This window comes from Doryrhamphus excisus, linkage group LG8 (genome assembly GCF_037039965.1).
Source record: "Doryrhamphus excisus strain RoL-2023G ecotype Guam linkage group LG8, RoL_Dexc_Guam_v1.1, whole genome shotgun sequence".
Lineage (NCBI taxonomy): Eukaryota > Metazoa > Chordata > Actinopteri > Syngnathiformes > Syngnathidae > Doryrhamphus > Doryrhamphus excisus.
The window spans coordinates 8,754,012-8,775,057 of record NC_136364.1 but is presented as its reverse complement, the minus strand read 5'-3'; the positions used below and the strand labels follow the sequence as shown (position 1 = coordinate 8,775,057).

Below are 21,046 nucleotides of genomic sequence, written 5' to 3'. Positions count from 1 at the left end.
GTGGTTGTGACTGTCAAAATAATGGTCTGCACTGGCGTGTTTTGTCTTGGCGCCTGTAATAGCTAGTAATAGTTTTCTGGAAAACAAATGGAGCGCGTCACCGCACAACGAAGAGTGTTGGTGGAAAGATAAAGCGAAGTTGATGTCAGATTTTAACCAAACAATCCAAACAGGAATCCCAATTCAGTATTCTACAGAGAGAAAGCAACTGACTTTATTCACGACTTCAATTCAAATTTAATTCATCTTGTTCAGCGTAAACTGGAGCCTAAACCAGCCGACTTGACTCGGCCACCTGTCGGTCAGTGCTGACATAAAAGCAAGAAGAACGTCCGAAGCTTTTAATTTTGAAGTCCCAAACCGGAAATACAGGATCGAATGATGGTTATTGACGCCGAGAACAGACACCCTCAGCAGCAGGTTGGTGACCCGTCAGAAGCCGAACTGAGCCGGGTGGAGGAGAGGACCCGAACCGAACCGAACCGGGTAGAGCTCAATCTGGACTAGATTGGGGCTGAAGGCCATTTTCATGGTTCTATTGGGGGGCCCGGGGGCACCCATCCTCCCGCTGCTGGTGCTCCTCCTCCGGGTTGCTCCGGGAGACGCCGAGACGGTGAGCAAACGCACATCGAGTTCAATTAACTTTTCAATTAACTTTCTTTTGTGTAACTTTTATTCTGGAAGGTCGGGCGTCGCTGAATGACTTTCAATTTGAAAATCATATTTTTCCTGAATTCATGTTTTGTTCACGTTTTCTTTTGCTCTAATACATTTATGTGTGTGTGTGTGTGTGTTTCTACGCGCGTGCGTCTGTGGAGTATAGATGCTTGTCTGTAAGTGTGTGTGTGTGTGTGCCAGTGAGTTTGTGTGTGTACGTGCATGGGTACATGTGTGTTGAAAAAGTGCCAACTGGGCTGTCAAGATCATGTGGGAAAGATCAAAACACTTTCATTTTGTCAACAGTCCATGTTCTAGTCCAGGTCTATGACACAATCCATGTTCCAGTCCAGGTCTATGACACAGTCCATATTCTAGTCCAGATTGATGACACAGTCCGTATTCAAATCCAGATTGATGACACAGTCCATATTCTAGTCCAGGTCTACAACATAATCTATGGTCTAGTCCACAACCCTTGTTGTCCAGGTTTACCCCACCGTTTATGTTCTAGTCCAGGTCGACAGCCTATGTACTTGTCCAGGTCTACAACACAGTCCATGATTTAGTCCACAGTCCATGTTCTTGTCTCAGTCTCTGTTTTACTACCGGTCTGCAGCACCGGTAGAGCTGGACTGGAGCACAGTCCAGTCCAGCTCTAGAACATAGTCCATGGTCTACTTCAAATTTCCAACACAGCCCATGTTCTAGTACAGATCTGAAAACCAATCCAGGTTTCCAGATGAAGGAATATTGTGGTTTGAACGTCGGGTACGCAGGTGGAAGTCTACAAGGAGACGGGGACTGTAGCGTACGGAGGAGGATACATAGTGTTGCATATGTTGGCCTGAGCCCATTCCAGGCGCTTGACACGTTAAAAGACCAACACACAGGAGCTCGCGCATTGAAGTGCAGCTAAAGGCCTACGGATCGTACAAGACGGACCACGGCGGTGGTCCGATAGGATAAGATCTACTACAGGTCGGGGGGAAGGGGAGAAAATGTTTTGTTTAAAAAAAAAAAAAAAAGCAAACGAGGCAGAGGCCCGTCTAACCTCTGGAGCACAGTCCAGTCCAGCTCTAGAACATAGTCCATGGTCTACTTCAAATTTCCAACACAGCCCATGTTCTAGTACAGATCTGAAAACCAATCCAGGTTTCCAACACAGCCCACAGTCTAGTCCAAGTCAACAACACAGTCCATGGTCTAGTACAGGTCTACAACACAATTCAGGTTCATGACAGGTTTTAGTCCAGATCTACAATGCAATCTATTTTCTACTGCAGGTCTACAACACAGTGCAGTTTTATGACACAGTTCTTGTTCTAGTTCAAGTCAATGACACAGTCAATGTTCGAGTACAGGTCTACAATACAGTCCAGGTTGACAACACAGTCCATGTTGTAGTCCAAGTCACGGTCCCTGATTATCGTCCAGGTTTGCAACATAGTCTAGGTTTACAATTCAGTCAAATCTAGTCCAGTTTTATAACACCGCCATGGTCTAGTCCAGGTTGACAACACAGTCCATGTTGTAGTCCAAGTCACGGTCCCTGGTTATCGTCCAGGTTTACAACATAGTCTAGGTTTACAATTCAGTCAAATCTAGTCCAGTTTTATAACAAGGCCATGGTCTAGTCCAGGTTGACAACACAGTCCATGTTGTAGTCCAAGTCACGGTCCCTGGTTATCGTCCAGGTTTACCACATAGTCTAGGTTTACAATTCAGTCAAATCTAGTCCAGTTTTATAACAATGCCATGATCTAGTCCAGGTTGACAACGCAGTCCATGTTGAAGTCCAGGTCTACAACATTTTTCATGGCATAGTCCAGGTCTGCGGCACAACCCATGGTCTTGTGCAGGTTTCCACCACAGTCCATGTTGTCATCCAGGTCTTCAAATTCACCTTGTGAGTGCTCATCGAGGTTTCGGGTGTCAAAGGTCGTCAAAGAATTACATGAAATGAGGACAAAACGTGTGCTAGCATGACGACCTGATGGTAGGATGGCGGCATCGAGAGATACGAGATGGGAATGAAGATAAGACGCCATCAGCTGGTGTGTGTGTGTGTGTGTGAGAAGACGACCACTTGTCTCACACACACACACACACACACACACACACACACACACACACACAAAGATGTTTGGGTTTTGTGGACTTGAAAATGTCTGCCTCAGATAAAAGCAGAAAAACATCTGCTGACTTGTTGACTTGTGTTCTCAAACGAGGCGTTTTTTTAACTCCTTTTAAGCTTTGTTTCGTGTTGACCTTTGTTTTTTCTCAGCAGGCATGTCACTGCAGCAGGAAGTCCTTGTGCCACTGTGATGGGGTAAAAGGTCAAAAGGTGAGTCGTACATGTTGATGTTCTAAATGTTCTTCACGAGTTCTTGTAAAGCGCTCTCATACAAGACCGTCAGCCATAGTTACTTTCCCCCGGAAAGCTTTGAGGTCTCCCACCAGCAGTTCCATTTGTGACATGTCCTACTTCCGAGCCAACACTTCCTATACTGTGGACTCTCTGCTGCTCCCAGTGGAGAACTGCTGTCACTGCAAGCACCCTCATTAGAACCTGACACTGATGTGACCTCTATATAATCACCTGACACTCTGCAGGGGGAGCCGGGTTACCCGGGATTCAATGGACTGCCTGGAGTGATTGGTTACCCTGGCAACGAGGGAAGCCAAGGACCTGAAGGAGAGAAGGTCAGTGTGTGTGTTTTTGTCTCCAAAGATAAGAGGAATAAGTATAATAATAATAATGTCGCCATGCTCTCACAGGGTCAACGGGGCTTCGCAGGAAGTTTTGGACTGAAAGGCTCTCGGGTAGGAGTGAGGAGGAAGATGATGATGATGTTGCCATGGTTACAGTATGTTACAGGCTGAAGTAACACAACTTTCAATCATGTTTATCCCACAAAATTGTTGGTTAGATTGTTGGCCAGTTTGTTCATGTGTCCTTAAACTTGTGTAAAACAAAAAAGTTTATTTATCTGAGTAAATTTCACTAAAAATATGGAATACTGGATTACCTGATTTAATGTGCACTTCCTCTTTGAGCCACCAGAAGGCGCTACACTCACACTGATGAAGATATCACCGACCTGCGCAGTTTTTCACTTTTGCCTTTTAATATACTGTGTGTGTGTGTGTGTGTCTAGGGTCTTCCAGGACCTCCAGGTTTTCCAGGACCCTCGGGCCTGCCGGTAACGACCGCTTTAACGAGCCACTTCCACATACACAATCCACAAATCCCACATACACACAAGCACACTTTCTGATTGGTTGTTGCTCAGGGACTTCCTGGTCGTGAAGGGTCGACGGGACAAGCAGGTCTCCCAGGATGCAACGGGACCCAGGTAGCTAAGTTACAGAAAGAGGGACCGTGTGAATGAAAGAGTGCTTGCTAATGACGTGTCTTCATCCAGGGTGAAGATGGCTTCCCTGGCTTTCCTGGACGTCCAGGACCGGTTGGCCCACGAGTGAGTTTCTGCGCTTCTTATTGATCGATGCCAAGGTGCCAGTTAGTATCTAACTGTGGGAGCTAACCCCTCTGATGTGTTTCAGGGCCAGACTGGACTGCGAGGAGAAAAGGTTAGAGGCCAAAGCCAGAGAAGAAACTTGCACCATTTTAGTTTCTGTTCCACTGTTGGGAGTCTTTGGTTTCTTTCAGGGAGACTCTGTCACCGTTCCATCTTCTCCCGACATTAAAGGGGCGCCAGGGCGCCAAGGACCGGATGGATTGATGGTCAGTGCATAGCAAGAAAATGACAGGAAGTGGTTTTGTTTTGGAAAAGTCTACTGTGACTTCCTGTTCCAGCACAGTCTGACGTACAGTTTGTGTGGCAGGGGTTGGGCGGAGATCCAGGTGCACCAGGTTTTCCGGGACCTCCAGGACCTGCTGGACTTCCTGTGAGATTGAAATTGCAATTTATTTGAAAACTTTATTTGTTGGGTCTCATTGTCCAATCATGTGACAGCAAATCCTGTCTTGCCTGTGCAGGGAAGTCCAGGCCTTGCAGGGCTACCAGGAGAAAAGGTCAGGCTAAGGTCATCCTAAGGTCAGTGTGTGATTGCTTCATTGTCATGTCATCGTGTTTCGGTTCCAGGGTCAAGAGGGCCCCAGTCCAGTGATCCCAGGTCCCCAAGGTCAGAAGGTGGGTTCAAAAGGTTCACACTGCAACAGGTTTCTGCTTGGAAGACACGCAGTATCTTATCCATATTTGTCTTTAAGGGTGATCGCGGACCACCGGGCATTCCTGGACAGAAAGGAATCAAATTGTACGCAGAGGGACCCAAAGAACTGAAGGTTTGTCTCCATCTGTCCGTCCATTCCTTCATCCACCTCTCTCCATCTCACCTGCTTTTGTGGTTTCAGGGAGAACCAGGCAACGTCGGAGAGAAAGGTTGTCGGGGACCTCCTGTATGTTTACGCCTTTTTGATGTAGTTTTCTCTTCTACTTCCTGTCTAAATGGTGAGTGATTTTTTTTTTCTCCAGGGTCTGCCTGGAAAAACGTCCGTTAAGGGAGACAAGGGTGAGCGAGGTGACCCTGGTTCATTGGTAAGGATGATTGTTTAATCTGGGGTCAACACAAGGTCATAGCACAATATGTACATTCATTAATTTTCTTCTGCGTATCCTCATGAGGGTTGTGGGCGTGCTGGAGCGAGAGCATACTGTCTTAATTTGGCATACGGTTGAGCGATATCATACTATCATACAGTATTGTAACAGTGAAAGATATCACCCAGTCTCACATTACTGTAACGCTGAGTAATATCATACTGTCACAACTTATCATCTGGTGGAGCGATACCATGCTATCATATAGTATTGTAACAATGAGCGATATCGCCCAGTCTCGCATTATTGTAATTCTGAGTGATATCATACTGTCATGGTCGAGTGGTTAGCGCGCAGACCTCACAACAATCCCACCCTCGGACATCTCTGTGTGGAGTTTGCATGTTCTCCCCGTGCATGCGTGGGTTTTCTCTGGGTACTCCGGTTTCCTCCCACATTCCAAAAACATGCTAGGTTAATTGGCGACTCCAAATTGTCCATAGGTATGAATGTGAGTGTGAATGGTTGTTTGTCTATATGTGCCCTGTGATTGCCTGGCAACCAGTCCAGGGTGTACCCCGCCTCTCGCCCGACGACAGCTGGGATAGGCTCCAGCACTCCCAGCAACCCTCGTGGAGGAGGATAAGCGGTAGAAAATGAATGAATAAATGAATCATACTGTCACAACTTATCATAAGGTTGAGCGATATCATACTATCATACAGTATTGTAACCGTGAACGATATCACCCAGTCTTTACATTACTGTAATACTGAGCATCAGTATCATATCATAGTCATATCATATGATAGTGTCACATAGTGTCACAGCGATATCGCACTGCCTCACTTTATTGTAACTTTGAGCGATATCATGCTGTCACAATAACATTGAGTGATACCGTACCGTCACACGTCAGTGCGTTGAGTGATAGAGTACTTTGGTCACAATTACATTGACTGATATCGTACTGTCACAACATATTGTAATGTTGAGCTCTATTGTACTTTCACACTTTATTGTAACATTGAGCGATATCGTACTGGCTCACATGACTAATGTAATATTGAGCGATATCATGTTGTCAGAATAACATTGAGCACTATCGTAATGTTATTACATTGTTAATCGATGTCGTACAATTACATACACAATCGATATTGTACTGTCACACCTGCATGATATCAACCTGTCACACGTTATTGCAATATAAACAATGTCATACTATCACAGTTACATTCAGTGATTAGCGTCACAGTTATGGTAACATTGAACGATAGCGGTATCATACTGTCTGAATGCAATTAAATTGGCCGATATTGTACCGTCACAACTTATTGAAACGTTAAATTATATTGTCTTGTCATGCGTTGTGGTAAGATTGAGTAATATTGTATCGGGCGACATACCGTACTGTTAGAGGTTATGTTACGTTGAGCGATATCGTACTGTTATACTTTCTTGTAGCGTTGAATGATGTCATACTGTCATAACCTAATGTGCTAATGTACTGTTGTTAGTTACGCTGAAGTTGAGCCGTATTGTATTGTCACAAGTGACTTTAACACTGAGCGATGTCGTACTGTCACAAGTAACGGTACTCGTTGAGCAATATCACGCTGTCAGAAGGTGTATGTGCGATGTTGTAGAGTGTTGTGCGTCGGTGAGCCCCTCGGGAATTGGTTTGTTGATGCTGTTGTACGTTAAAATGAGGTTCTAATGTTGTACTTTGCAGGGAAAACCGGGAAAGGACGGGGTCCTCGGAGAACTTGGACAGCCGGTGAGGAATGTTATGCGAGCTAAAATGCAGTATAAGCAAGCGACTCATTGACTCAATAACAAAACATTTGTTTTGTCACATATTCAGGGAGAACCAGGGGCTAATGGGTATCTGGGCCCTCCAGGCATCGATGGTGCAACTGTGCGTAGTTTTGACTCAGTGTTTTTTGTGAAGTGATGTTCTGCAACTAAGACTGAAATTAAGTCATTAATAATGCTTGCATTTTGTTGTGTTCAGGGCGAGAAAGGCGACTTTGGTCCTCCAGGTCTTCCAGGCGAGGTAAGATGTCAACTTGATGGTCATTGAAAAACGTTAGCCAGCGTTGAAAGTTGTAAAGTGACCTTTGAAGACAGAATATTTTAGGTGTTAGGGTCAATTTCTGGACGATTCCAAGTGTGTTTAACCGTGTTATAAACATGTTGCTGCTTTATTACACCAGATATTTTGGAAGCACAGGCTCCTGAAAGGTCAGCCTGGGGTTCCTGGGCCCCCTGGACCACCAGGAGCTCTCGGGGAGCCAGGTACCATCATCATCATTAGTATGTTCATACTTGGATCTCAGTTGACATGTCTGATCATCACTGGGCTTCTTCTGCAACTCCTTCAGGACTTGTCGGGTTTCCTGGACTGCAGGGCGAGCGAGGTATCACACAGCTTCTCCTAAGGATCAATCAGAGGATGATTGACCACAAGGATTCTTGTTCTGTCTTGACTCATCCATTAACCATTTCTCTCAAGGGGAGGCGCCAACGGGTCAGCCGGGCCCGAAGGGGCCACCGGGCTTCACAGGACCAAAAGGTGAACCAGGGGAGCCTGGGCCTGTCATTATTGGGCGTCCAGGCCAGCCTGGGATCCCAGGAGCTACTGGATCTGAAGGAGAATCAGGAGAACCAGGAATACCAGGTGATGTTCATGTTCACAACTTTTCATTTGCAATATTCGCTGTGGTTGAAATACCTAGCTATCATGCTAGCTATCTATGATGCAGCTAGCCTAGCATCTTTCAAAGACGTCTTGTCCAACTTCAAGATGATTATCTCATTTGTCCTGTCAGAATTCCTGCAAGGAGATACTGGGCTTCCAGGTGCCAAAGGTGTTAAAGGCCTGATGGGTCCTACTGGGACCAGAGGACCTGAAGGCCCGGAAGGTGAGACAAAGTGTGACACCCAAGTAATGCAAACATATGTTTACTGCAATTACTGTAAATGCCGTGATCTTCTTTTTTCTGATTTCATTAATTGATTTACAGGTGAGAAGGGGGAGGTATGTTTTGTGTGTCCTATTGTGGTGGGGGCCCCCGGACCTCCAGGCGAACCAGGGGAACCGGGCACAGATGGACAGAGAGGTAAAAAACAATATTCGTTTGCACACTGACGTCTTCATTTGCATGAAAAAAGCTTCTTAACACTGAAGATGGTAAATCCTCTTCTCTCGTTCTTTGACCAGGTGCACTTGGTACTCCTGGACCCAAAGGTCACAAAGGAGTGAAAGGTATTGCTGGGACACCTGGTCTGCAGGTGAGCTCACATCAATGCTCCAGAAACTGTAAACTCATTGCACTGAAATAACAAAATAAGAGCCATGAGATCTTGTTGAGTTTGTTGGATCACAGGAAGTTGGTTCCCCAGACTGTGGAACACACATTTTTCTGGATTCTGCATCAGCATCTCTCTGTATCTTGTTCTGCAGGGCCTCTTTGGTGTCCCAGGACTGCCAGGATCTCCTGGTCCAGTGGGTGAACCTGGCATTGTGAGGAGGGTTGGGCAGAAGGGTGATATTGGGGACCAAGGAAACACTGGACCCCCGGGTCGTGAAGGTGCAGATGGACGGCCTGGAATGCCAGGACCCAAAGGCATTCAGGGACAGAAGGGAAACCTTGTGAGTATCAGGCTAGAAGACAACAGGGTGTGCTTATTCATCACACTGTAAGCCAGCAAGTTCTGGAATTGAACATGGAAAGTGAACGTGGTGGACGGCAAGGATCGATATCTCAGCTCAAGCTATGAGGGTTTTGGTGTCTTGGTCAAGAGCCCCAAATTGTTGCACAGTTCAATGATGCATCCACCAAGAGAGGAATTGTTTGTAGGGACCTCAAGGACCAAAAGGTGAGAGAGGCCCTGATGGAGAAACCGGCCCTAGGGGCCCGATCGGGCAAATGGGACCACCAGGACTTCTAGGTATTGGGGCTCCAGGACCTCCAGGGCCACGGGGCAATGTGGGAGTTTTGGGCCAGCGAGGAGATCCCGGTATACCAGGTAGGACTGGGCATTGCTGTGACCCGTGACACGTTGGATCCCTTCAGAAAATCACAACTCTATCTCTGTTGTAGGTGAAAAAGGTTCTCCCGGTGAAATCAAAACCAGTCTGGGAGATCCTGGCCAGAAAGGGGTAAAGGGTGCATCTGGGAATCTAGGACCAGAAGGTGAGACAGTGCCAAAAACCCATGTCAGGTTTTCCTTGGTACCTTCAGTGAGAACTCCTCATGCATTTTCAAGATATAATCTCACATTTTTGGTGACTTTTTCTGATCAACTCAGGTGTGATGGGACCCCCTGGGAATCTAGGACTGGTAGGTCTGAAGGGAGAAAAAGGAGAAAAAGGATTTACTGTCCAGGGTCCTCCGGGCTTCCCAGGGGTCAAAGGTAAGGTTAAGAACAACACAGGTTAATTATTGACGTTCTTGTGACCAACTGGATTTTTTTGTGGTTTCAGGATTCAAGGGCCTTGCAGGAGCTCCAGGTGTGGCAAGTTATGGAAGCAAGGGGCGTTCTGGTCCATCAGGGCCCCCAGGAAGACCTGGCGCTAAGGTGACATGAGCTAATACTCGACGTAAAGAAGTATGTTTCACAACTTTTATCACTGATCTAGCATCTCCTTGGAACAGGGGGATGCTGGTTTTGGTTTTCCGGGCCAGCTTGGCCAATTAGGGCCACAAGGAGAAGATGGCTCTGTTGGAGCCCCAGGGTCTGAAGGTCCTCAAGGAATTGTTGGAGTTCCAGGAGCTGCAGGGCAAGATGGAATGCCAGGGCCGAAAGGTAGATTTAATATGTGATGATATGTGTATGATTAGTCTTTCCCTCAGTCTAGTTGGTTTTATTTGTGTAAAAATGTCTAATGTGTGTAATAAAGCCTTCTTCTAATTAAGAATGCAAATATAAATGTTGCATTCACAAAGGGGTTTACAAACACTAACCTTCCATCTGACACTTTGTTTCAGGTTGTAGTGGTCTGAATGGTATTCCTGGACCGCTTGGTCTTGTTGGCCCTTGCTTTCCAGGACCACCTGGATCTACAGGAAAGCAGGGTCAGATGGGAGTCATAGGCTTCACAGGTACAAACCCATGAAGGTTTTGTCTAGGAAGCAAATCTTTCAGCAGTCTAAGAAGGCTCTTGTTCTACAGGAGGCAGAGGTCAAAAAGGTCGGCAAGGTGATCCTGGGATGCTAGGAATGGGAGCCCTTGGACCTCAAGGAGCATTTGGTGTCCCTGGATTTGATGGAACTCCAGGTCCACCGGGAAGCATGGGTTTAAAGGGGCAGAACGGGAACACCGGTCAGCCGGGAAGCCCAGGTACGGGTTCATGTTAGGGATGTTCCAATCAGGATTTTATTCTGCCGATACCGATCCCGATAATCCATGAGTGAAATGGGCCGATACTGATATCAATACCGATCATATAGATGCAGTGTCAATATTGAAATGTACTACTGGCTATATTAGAGGTCACCAAGGTTTTTTCTTGTGAGAGATTATTTGATAAAATCAAAATGGCATTTATTTTCATATCTTATTTCAAGCCAAACAAATGCTTCTTTTACCAGAACATGAACAAAATGAACAATGCTTGTGTGTGTCAGGTATCAGGGGAGACATGGGTCCTCCAGGAGTCCTTGGTAGTCCAGGAGTCAAAGGACAACCAGGAGAGGCTGGGAGTCCAGGGCCAAAAGGTCGGCTAGCGTCACCACAAAAAGTTGGATTGTCGTTCTCTAAATCACTCATCGATTGTGTGTCTTTCTCTCAGGTCAGATGGGTATGGACGGTGCCACAGGCCCCCGGGGGCCACAAGGACCTCAGGGAAACCGAGGGGAGACAGGACCCAAAGGGCAAGAGACCACTGTAGAGATGCATGGGGACCCCGGAGAACCTGGAGAGTCTGGTATGTGATGGAATGTTTCTGTTCTTCATTTGATTGCCCAGTATTGACTGTTTGAACTGTCAACAACATGCCATGGCTAATGAACCAATTCTAGAACATTTTACTTACATAGTAAGTAAAGAAAAGGTGGAAGAAAAACATCCCTGGTATTCAAGTGGTCAATTGGTGAGGTGACCAGAACTGAAAGTCCCAAAGTCAACACCGCTCACCAGTTTCTTTGCTTGGGGTCATCCTTAGGAGTTCTTGGTGTTACTGGCGCTAAAGGCCAACAGGGCACACAGGGATCTCCGGGTCTTGATGGCACCAACGGTACACCTGGAAGAGCTGGACCTCAAGGTGTTGTTCTTCTTCCATTGTTTGTGTCATTCTTTCAGCATGAGCATTTCAACCAACCGACTCAGTACACAGACCAAACTTCATTCAATGCAATCTGAACCAGCTATCAAATATGTTTGACTCTTAGGACTTCCTGGAGAACCAGGTACAGATGGAGAGACAGGGCCTCCTGGCCCTTGTGGTCTCCCCGGTAACCGAGGTGATCTTGGAAAGCCAGGTGAATAAATTGATTGTATTTTATATTCATGACAAATATAATCAATGTTTACCCTGATAGGAACACCCTAATTTTGGGTGCAGGTTGCAAAGGTGAAAAAGGTTCTGCAGGGCCTAGTGGAAGACCTGGGCTTGACGGAAATCGAGGACTGGAAGGACTAAAAGGTGTGAAAGGGGAGCCTAGCTTACCCGGACCAGGACCTAAAGGACAGACTGGAGAGAAGGTAGGACACAAAGTATTGCTCAGCTATATTTTTGTAAACAAGAATCTTGTTCAAAGAAAAATTAACAAACTTGGAAGATGTAAATGATGAAGAAGCGAGAACCAAGAACAGACCCTTCCAGAAGACCAGGTGTGATCGCGGAATGTTGTGATGCCAATGTTCTGAGTGGGCCACAATGAATACGGACAGAAAGCTAAGACCTGATACAGGGGAGACCTGAGAAACCAATGGAAGCTAGTCTGTTAGAGGATGGCATGGGTGCGATGAGTTCCTGAATAGTTAAGAGTCCAGAATCTACTGCCTGGAACAAATAATTCATGAGTTTGTAGATATATAACACATACTCATCCTGTCAATGAAACGTATGTATATAAGCATTTATGCTACTTTGTCCAGGTCTTAAATTTGTAGTTCTTTTTGCCAACCAGACCATGATGGTCACTATCCCAGGAACATGTCTACACAATCTCCATTCTCAAACCTCTGCTCTCTTCTTCCAGGGACAGCCAGGTTGTCCAGGTCTTCCAGGTACAAAGGGGAACCCAGGAGACAGAGGAGATGTTGGTCCTCCGGGAGAATGTGGTCGCTGTGGCCCTAGAGGAAACACTGGACCTCCTGGATGCAGAGGTCTGTTTTTAATTCCTTAATCTTAAAATAGTTGGTGAGTTTTTGAGACAAAAACACGCGATGGGAAGTCCATCTGCTTGTCAACCTCCTTATTACATAAGAGGCAAAAGTCTTCACATAATAATATCTGACTCTCTCAGGTTCACCGGGCTCTCCTGGTGAGAAAGGTTGTGATGGGCCTCCAGGTGTCAGTGGACCTCGAGGACCTAGTGGTCTAACAGGTACCTTGGTTTTAGCATGGAGTCGCCATTCATGAAAAAGTCAACACAAACCCATCACAGAACAATTGTGTCTCCACATCAGGTAACAAGGGGGCTCCTGGTGAACCTGGTTCAGCTGGGTCCAGAGGAAACCAGGGGCAGGATGGTATACCAGGACCTCCTGGAGAAAAAGGAGCCATGGGAGGTGAAATACTGTAACTTAAATCAGGCCTGGTAGAACCACATGTTTTTTTCTTTCTCTCACCTGATCCAAGTTTGTTTTGTTTTGGTTCAGCAACTGGATTTGGAGCCAGAGGGGCAGAGGGGACAAAAGGTCCACCGGGTGAGTTGTCACTTCTGATTGTGATTACTATTTTATTCACTTGGATGTAAAAAAAAAATATATATATATATACACAGGTTGTGCTGGAGAAAAGGGAACTCCTGGTACCTGTGGTCCTCCAGGGCCATCTGGTCCCGAAGGAAATCCAGGTTGTTCTGGTCCTCCTGGCCCCCCTGGACCTCCCGGTCTTCGTGGCAGGCAGGGACTTTGCATTGAAGGAGACAAAGGAGGAAAAGGACTGAACGGAGAACGAGGGCCCACAGGTGATAAGCTATAAAGGTTCCTGGCTCCAGATGATTCGTTTTTTTGTGATCTTCTACTGCAAAATTTACCACTTTGGTTGTAGGTCCGCCGGGTTGTCGAGGTCCTCCTGGTCCTCCAGGTCCAGGACTTAAGGGAGAGAAGGGAACTAAAGGGGCAACCGGTAACCCAGGACTCCCTGGTTGCCTTGGTGATCCTGGCCAGCGAGGCAGACCGGTCAGTTGGTTAAACATGCAGTCCAAACTTGAGACCAAAAGCTCTCCAGTAACAAATATAATGTTTTCGGACCTTTTTTTCAGGGTGAAGACGGACTGCAAGGAGCACAGGGACTCAAAGGCCTGATGGGAGAAACTGGTGTTACAGGACCTGTTGGTAGGATCACCAATTTCTTGTTTTTTTTTCTCTGCCGGCTTAGTTTGGAACATTAACTGTGAGCTGAACGTTTGATGTGTCAATTTCAGGTATGAAGGGCGAGGATGGTCCACAGGGCATCAAAGGTTCTCACGGACCTCCTGGACCTCCTGGGAAAAGAGGTATCAAGAATAGCATATGTATACTGACATCTGTTTGCCGTTCTTCCCATAGCCAACATTTGGCTGGTGACATCTGCTAGAGATTTGTTTCAGTTAAACTCAGGACATAAACTGAGGACAGTACAGATATGTTTATTTTAAAAATATATGTGTTAGTCCATGCAGTTGGTAGTACTACTGACTAGAATGCAGTATGCTACCCCTGCAGGACAGAGAGGACAGGACGTGTCCAGGGAGGTTGTGGTTTTACCAGGAGAACAAGGTTTGCCCGGAGAAGAGGGACTGTCAGGAGAACAAGGGAGCCCAGGAACTCGAGGGAGACTTGGTAGTACAGGTGAATCTTTTCAGCAATTTTTTTGAAAAGCAAATTCATGATGATTCAAAGATGAGAATGAAAGCAGTGATCTGTTCTGGGAACTATAGGTCCTAAAGGTAGTCGAGGTGGGGCTGGGCGGAGGGGCTGGCCTGGTTTTCCAGGGCTGAAAGGGGACACTGGTGACAGAGGAGTCCCTGGAATAAAAGGTAACAAAACTCTATTTTGCACTGAACATTTAGAGGTTGATGTCCAGAACAGAACCATGTAGTAAAAATCCTCACTGGTTGGCAGGTGTCATGGGTACTCAAGGTCTCATGGGTGCAAAAGGTCCCCGTGGTCCACCGGGTCCATGCGAGGATGTATCAGAGAAGGACGGCTTCTTGTTCACCCGACACAGTCAGGACGTTTTCGTCCCAGAATGCCCTGCAGGATCCAGCAAGGTTTATAGCGGATTCTCCCTGCTCTTCATCAACGGGAACAACCGAGCTCATGGACAAGACCTGGGTACACTTTGCCATTCCCATTTGGTCTGAGTTCACCTTTCGCTGTTCCAACCTCTTCTTTTATAATATTTGTTGTGAAGAAACCTGCTAACGCACAAAGAGCTTCAAAATAGATAGTAGCGCAAATAAAAAGTGGTTTGATGGCGCTATCTGCAAGGGAAAACGAGTGCTGCAGCTATGAATCCAGCAGATGGTACTCTTTCACAAGTCAATTCACTCAACATTTTCCAACAGGAAAGTGACTTGAGAAGTGATGTGTGACTGCTAATTTTGTAACCATTCATAGTCTGCAAATCTGTGGATTTTTGGTCAAAAAACAAAAAAAGCAGGCTGCACGGCGGTCAAGTGGTTAGCACGCAGGCCTCACAGCTAAGAGACCCGAGTTAAATTCCACCCTCTGCCATCTCTGTGTGGAGTTTGCATGTTCTCCCCGTGCATGCGTGGGTTTTCTCCGGGTACTCCGGTTTCCTCCCACATTCCAAAAACATGCTAGGTTAATTAGCGACTCCAAATTGTCCATAGGTATGAATGTGAGTGTGAATGGTTGTTTGTCTATATGCGCCCTGTGATTGGCTGACCGCCAGTCCGGGGTGTACCCCGCCTCTCGCACAAAGACAGCTGGCATAGGCTCCAGCACCCGCCGCGACCCTTGTGAGAATAAGCGGTAGAAAATGAATGAATGAATGAAAGAAAAAAAAAGCAGTTATTTCACATCTTCGTCTGAAGTCGGAAATATTACATACAGCATAAATGTACAACTGTTAGAAATCATCAAATTCTCTACATGTTTATGTCTTTGTACCTCACTGATAAAGTTTTTGGTTAAGCATTGATATTTCACACTTTCACTTGTGGTCCTTGAACACAGTTTGTTTAGCTACAGAAGCACTAGCTCCTTGTGTTCATGGATCATCTTTCATTATCATTCATTAGCGGGGAGTACTTTTACATTTTACACTTTAAATTTGTTTAACAGGTGAGTAAGGCATATTCATTGCTTAAAATTTGATTGTATAGCGAGTGAACAATGGAAATTGAAGAGAGAACCCTTACGAAAAGAAAATATATTTATCAATATATTACTTTAAATATATTGTATTATATTATAATATATTATTTTTCCATTATATTTTCCAATACATTATATATTATAAATACATGGAATAATATATTTTTGTACATATGTATATTATATATTCATTCAATATATGGCAATATATTGCAGAATATACAAATGATTGCCGCTTTCAATATATTGAAATATATTAAATCCAAATATATAATATGTGAGTTTATATATCCCAAATTATATGCAATTTTATATATGTAAAAATATAGTCCTTTTTTGGTCTTGATCGCAAGATATTTTGTATATGTATCAATATATACACATATATGATCTATGCATATATTGCAATATATTGGAAAATATAAACATAAGATCCCATATATGGAAATATATTTCCTAATACATAGCATTATATTTGCCAATATACTGCAATATATTTTCTTTTTGTAAGGGTAAGGGAAGGGTCCTGGAGGTGAATGTAACCTAATAATTGCAACAGTATCGGTAAATCGACTGGAAAATAAAGTGAGAAGCACTGTCATCTGGGCGTAACTTGAGTAGAACCGATGCTCCTCCACAATGACAGGAACCAGATGAGTCAATATTCCTTCCAGACACCCTCCAGGAAGGTGTTCAGGGCGTGTCCGACCGGAAGGTAACCTCAGGGAAGACCCGGGTCAGGTTGGAAAGACTATGTCTCTCAACTGTTGTGGGAACGCCTTGGAATCTATACACTATTAGTATTACATAGTACTACTAATAGTACACTATTGTATACTGTATGCCTGTAATTTGTTTCAAATGTGTTCACTAACTGTGAGAGGCATAGTCGGGTGTTTTTAGATGATGAAAAATGAGTGCATCCATCTGTTGCGACCATCTGCCGTATTCACTTATTTGCCCGTGCTGTCATGTTAACACTTGAAAGTGACATTTTTACTCAGGAGACTTCTGCTCTCCTCAGGTGCGTTAGGGAGTTGTCTGCCTCGTTTTACCACCATGCCCTTCCTCTTCTGTAACACTGACAACACCTGTCGTTACGCCGCACGCAACGACTACTCCTATTGGCTCTCCACCCACCAGTCAGGGCTCAGCACCATGGCCTTCATCTCAGGACCTCTGTTGAAGAATTACATCAGTCGGTAAGAAATGGTCGTAGCGCAAGTGTGTGTGTCAAGTGTGACGTCCACGTGCATTTGATGTTCATCAGGTGCACGGTGTGCGAGTCTGCAGCCAACGTGATCACGGTCCATAGTCAGACACGTCAGCTCCCGTCGTGTCCGTCAGGATGGGACTCTCTTTGGTCCGGTTTCTCTTTTGTCATGGTGAGCTGGTGGACACTTTAATGGAATTCAATTCAGTCTCGTAGCACAAACACCGTCACCGTGGTGATGACGACTCTTCCTCATATCTTCACTTCCATCTTGACAATCTCATTGACTGTCAGGAAACGGGCGTTGGAGCCGAGGGATCAGGCCAGCCGCTCTCATCACCCGGATCCTGTCTGGAAAATTTTCGCAAGATCCCGTTCATCGAGTGTCACGGCAGAGGGACTTGTAACTTCTACACGGACTCGTACAGCTACTGGCTCGCCGCTCTCAACCCAAGCGACATGTTCAGGTGAACATTTTACACGTCGTAGTAATGAGAACTCTTCCTTACTTTTATCCATGTGGTTGTCTTGCATACCGGAAGGGGCGTTGCAAGGGAGGGAGAGACAGACGTATTGGGAGAAGGAAGTATCAATCATTTAGTTCCATCTATCCATCTTCTACCGCTAATCCGAGGTCGGGTTGCGGATGCAGCAACCTAAGCAGGAAGCTCTCACCAGCCACTTCATCCAGCTCCTTCGGATATATTACGATTGAGAGACACAGTCTCTCCAATGTGTTCTGGGTCTTCCCCGGGGTTGATGTGCGGTGAACACATCCCCAAGTCGTCTTCCGGGAGGCATCCTCATCAGATGCACGAGCCACCTTATCTGGCTCTTCTTAATGCGGAGGAGCAGAGATTCTACTCCGAGTTTCTCCAGGATGACAGTTCCTGTCATCTTATCTTTAAGGGAGAGCCCAGCCACCATTTCGGCCTCTTGTACCCACGATCGTGTCCTTTCGGTCACTACCCAAAACTCATAACCATAGGTGAGGGTAGGAACGTAGATCGACTGGTAAATTGCTGCTTTAGTTATCACTGTCCATTTCATAGAAGTATATTCTTCCATATGAAACAGGCATGCAGACATTGTTGATCGACATTTGTCCACTTTCTGAGCAGTTTACCTGGTCTTCATTTTTCCCTTCCCTTTCATTGACGCATTGCCATCAGGAAAGGAAAAAAGAAGACCCGTGACCACACCCCAAATGTATGAGAGTCTTGCCCAGTTAATGCTAGCCAATGAGCTAAAAGCCCAGGTTTTAAACCTACGGACCAACACGACTTTTACGGTGTCTGGGAGCAAGGTTTACTTACCATCCGATCATACAGCGACTGTATGCTGGCTGGCAACCACGTAACTGGAAGAGCGTCAACTGAAAGCATACTAGTTTTTCAAAACCACAAGCACTTAAGTGGGAAAATGCTGAAAACAAGCCAGCACTCAGCGACCACCATACAGTATATATATTGAAGAATTTCATAAAACACTAATGTGGAAAAAATAGCAGCATTTGAACCCTTCCAACGTAACAAGCATCATTCCTCTCAGTTTTATTGAGCATAGTTACATTTACAGGCTGCACGGCGGTCTAGTGGTTAGCACCCAGGCCTCACAGCTAGGAGACCCAAGTTCAATTCCACCCTCGGCCATCTCTGTGTGGAGTTTGCATGTTCTCCCTGTGCATGCGTGGGTTTTCTGCGGGTACTCCGGTTTCCTCCCACATTCCAAAAACATGCTAGGTTAATTGGCGACTCCAAAAGGTATGAATGTGAGTGTGAATGGTTGTTTGTCTATATGTGCCCTGTGATTGGATGGCGACCAGTCCAGGGTGTACCCCGCCTCTCGCCCGAAGACAGCTGGGATAGGCTCCAGCACCCTCCACAACCCTTGTGAGGAAAAGCGGTAAAAAAATGAATGAATGAATGAATGAATGAGTTACATTTACAGTAAGTCTTCCCTTTACTTAAATACCAAGATCATTTGCTCAGTCTAAGTATGAAATGGTCATCAAACATATTTGATGACACAAAGGACCTTGGTATTTAAGATGTAGACCCTGAGACGCAGAGGAAAACCTTGTTTATTTTGGATATGTATTTTTCTCGCAAGCTTCTCAAAAACCAAGGTCTAAATGGTTAGCATGCTTGCAGCTTTGAGGAAACGTTGTCTTCAAGATCCCGGTCCACAGTCCTGGGAAGTCTCTCACCGATCCCGTTCACTTTTTTCCACAGCAAACCGAAGCCTCACACGGAAACTGGAGACGTTCCAGAAGATTTCATCAGCCGCTGCAGAGTGTGTTCCAAGCGTCTGTGAATGCCTCATCTTGGCACTACCGATGCCCTTAGCCGTACCAACAGGACTATTCATTGTTCTAACAGCAGCGGGAGTGAGGTGTCAGTGTTAGTCATAGCGGGGGACCACTTCTAAACCAAGGCCCCCACTTGCCTCCCTTGAGTTCTACCTGTGCTGAAATAAAAATGTGTGTGTGTGTGTGTGTGTGTGTGTCACTTAACTCCCATTCAACCTCACTTTCCCCAAGTTGTCAGTTCCCAGAACCATTTAATGATGGTCGGGACTAAATGAAATGCAAATATCGCAGTGTGATGTCATCAGCGTCCCATCATGCCTCATGCCAGCAGCTCCTTAGCGATGGCTGATTGTTAATATGTTACTGTGGCAACCAGCTGCGCCAAAGACTTCTTCATTAGAGCGGAACAAGTGGGGGTGGGGGGATAGAGAGAGGGTCTATTAAAGAATAAATTAATGTTTTTTTTTTCCTCACATGGTGTCCTCGTTTCCTTAAAGGTTTACACATGACCGGGTTGACACTCATGAATTTGTGATTTTTCTTTGAATCATCGAGCTGGGAAGGTCGATATCAAATATCGATACTAGGGTAGTATCTGTGTATCAGCGCAATATTTTGTAGTTCTTTTCTAATAATACAAGTAGGCGGGTTGATACAAATATAGAAACTATTGATACTATGGTAGTATCGTTATTGTATTGCATTGGTCATGTGTAGGAGGCTCGGTAAGGAAGGCCAACGTGAGAAAGGCTAGCTAGATATGCTAATCTGTTTGTGCTCAACTGCTCTGTTTTGCTGCCACGTTATAAATAAAAGCTCGCCTGAAGCGAGAGGAAAGTTTCCTTCCTTCCTGAAGAGCTGTGCTCTATTTTCTCTCTGACACGTAATATTACCTCTTTATTCTGCTAATGTTATGACTTTATCCATTTTCATCGACTTATGACTTTATTCTCAGAAATTTCTGACTTTTTTGTTGTAAATTTATGACTTTCTTCCCGTAATTTTAAGATTTTTTTCTTGTAAATATCACAATTTTTCTCAGAATAAAGTCAAGTTAAGAATTTATTCTAGTAAATTACAACTTTTTCTCTGAAATTTATGATTTGATTGTCATACATTTATGACTTTATCTTTTATTATTTGCTGTTTTTTCTTGTAAATCTATGACTTTATTTTTGTATATTTAAGAATAAATTTTCACAAATTTTTTTCTCTTGAATTTACAATTTATTCTCATAAATTAGGCATTTTATTCTCATAAATATATGAGTTTATTCTCATGAAGTTATGATTCTATTATAAATTCATGATTGTATTATCATAAATTAATGACTTTATTCTTTTAAATTTAAGAATACATTTTCATAAATTACAACTTTTTTCTCATAAATTTACAAATATATTCTTGTAAATTACGCATGTATGACTTTATTCTGGTAAATTTACAAATGTATTCTCGTACATTATGAATTTTTTCTCGTAAATGTATGATTATGTTCAAATAAATGTATACCTTTATTAATGTTATATTATTTTTTTTTAAATCTAAATTTACAACTTTATTCACAAAATTGCAGACTTTTTTGAACGTGGCCCTAGTACTCCATCGTAGTATTGAAAATAGTATGATCGATATTTTTCCAGTTCTCTTCAAATAATAGAGGTGACCGGGCCGGTCCAAATATCCAAATGATCGATGCTAGGGTAGTATCAATATCAGATTGATACTCTCATCGACTATCATCTATATTCTATGTTCACAAAGATTTGATTGCGAGCCAAACTATATAGCCAGAT

General features: G+C 44.6%; 1 protein-coding gene across 2 annotated transcripts; it reads left to right on the top strand.

The window, feature by feature from the left end:
- The first annotated feature begins 380 nt into the window (after positions 1-380).
- Positions 381-20,342, top strand: col4a3 (collagen, type IV, alpha 3). 2 transcript variants are annotated; one of them, XM_058079319.2, is made up of 52 exons: positions 381-613; positions 2,945-3,004; positions 3,274-3,363; positions 3,439-3,483; positions 3,819-3,863; positions 3,954-4,016; positions 4,086-4,139; positions 4,225-4,251; positions 4,331-4,405; positions 4,507-4,569; positions 4,661-4,696; positions 4,767-4,814; positions 4,892-4,966; positions 5,036-5,080; positions 5,157-5,219; positions 6,958-7,002; positions 7,090-7,143; positions 7,240-7,281; positions 7,442-7,523; positions 7,610-7,645; positions 7,741-7,905; positions 8,057-8,149; positions 8,252-8,347; positions 8,449-8,519; positions 8,692-8,880; positions 9,089-9,257; positions 9,332-9,424; positions 9,540-9,644; positions 9,715-9,809; positions 9,887-10,037; positions 10,220-10,333; positions 10,404-10,571; positions 10,859-10,948; positions 11,023-11,157; positions 11,395-11,493; positions 11,621-11,710; positions 11,794-11,933; positions 12,434-12,560; positions 12,701-12,781; positions 12,864-12,965; positions 13,056-13,103; positions 13,181-13,366; positions 13,450-13,580; positions 13,664-13,736; positions 13,826-13,897; positions 14,106-14,231; positions 14,321-14,419; positions 14,505-14,717; positions 16,750-16,927; positions 16,996-17,110; positions 17,233-17,405; positions 19,173-20,342. In XM_058079319.2, the coding sequence occupies exons 1-52, from the start codon at positions 530-532 to the stop codon at positions 19,252-19,254; spliced, it is 5,001 nt and encodes a 1,666-aa protein (XP_057935302.2). In that variant the 5' UTR covers positions 381-529; the 3' UTR covers positions 19,255-20,342. The 2 variants fall into 2 exon arrangements, with proteins under 2 accessions (XP_057935302.2, XP_057935303.2); XM_058079320.2 differs by having other exon boundaries at positions 382-613; positions 2,948-3,004.
- Positions 20,343-21,046: the final 704 nt, after the last annotated feature.

Coding starts and splice junctions, on each gene's coding strand:
- col4a3 (XM_058079319.2), top strand. CDS start 530: ATGGTTCTATTGGGGGGCCCGGGGGCACCCATCCTCCCGCTGCTGGTG. Junction 614..2,944: donor CTCCGGGAGACGCCGAGACG/GTGAGCAAACGC, acceptor GTTTTTTCTCAG/CAGGCATGTCACTGCAGCAG. Junction 4,815..4,891: donor CAGGTCCCCAAGGTCAGAAG/GTGGGTTCAAAA, acceptor TTTGTCTTTAAG/GGTGATCGCGGACCACCGGG.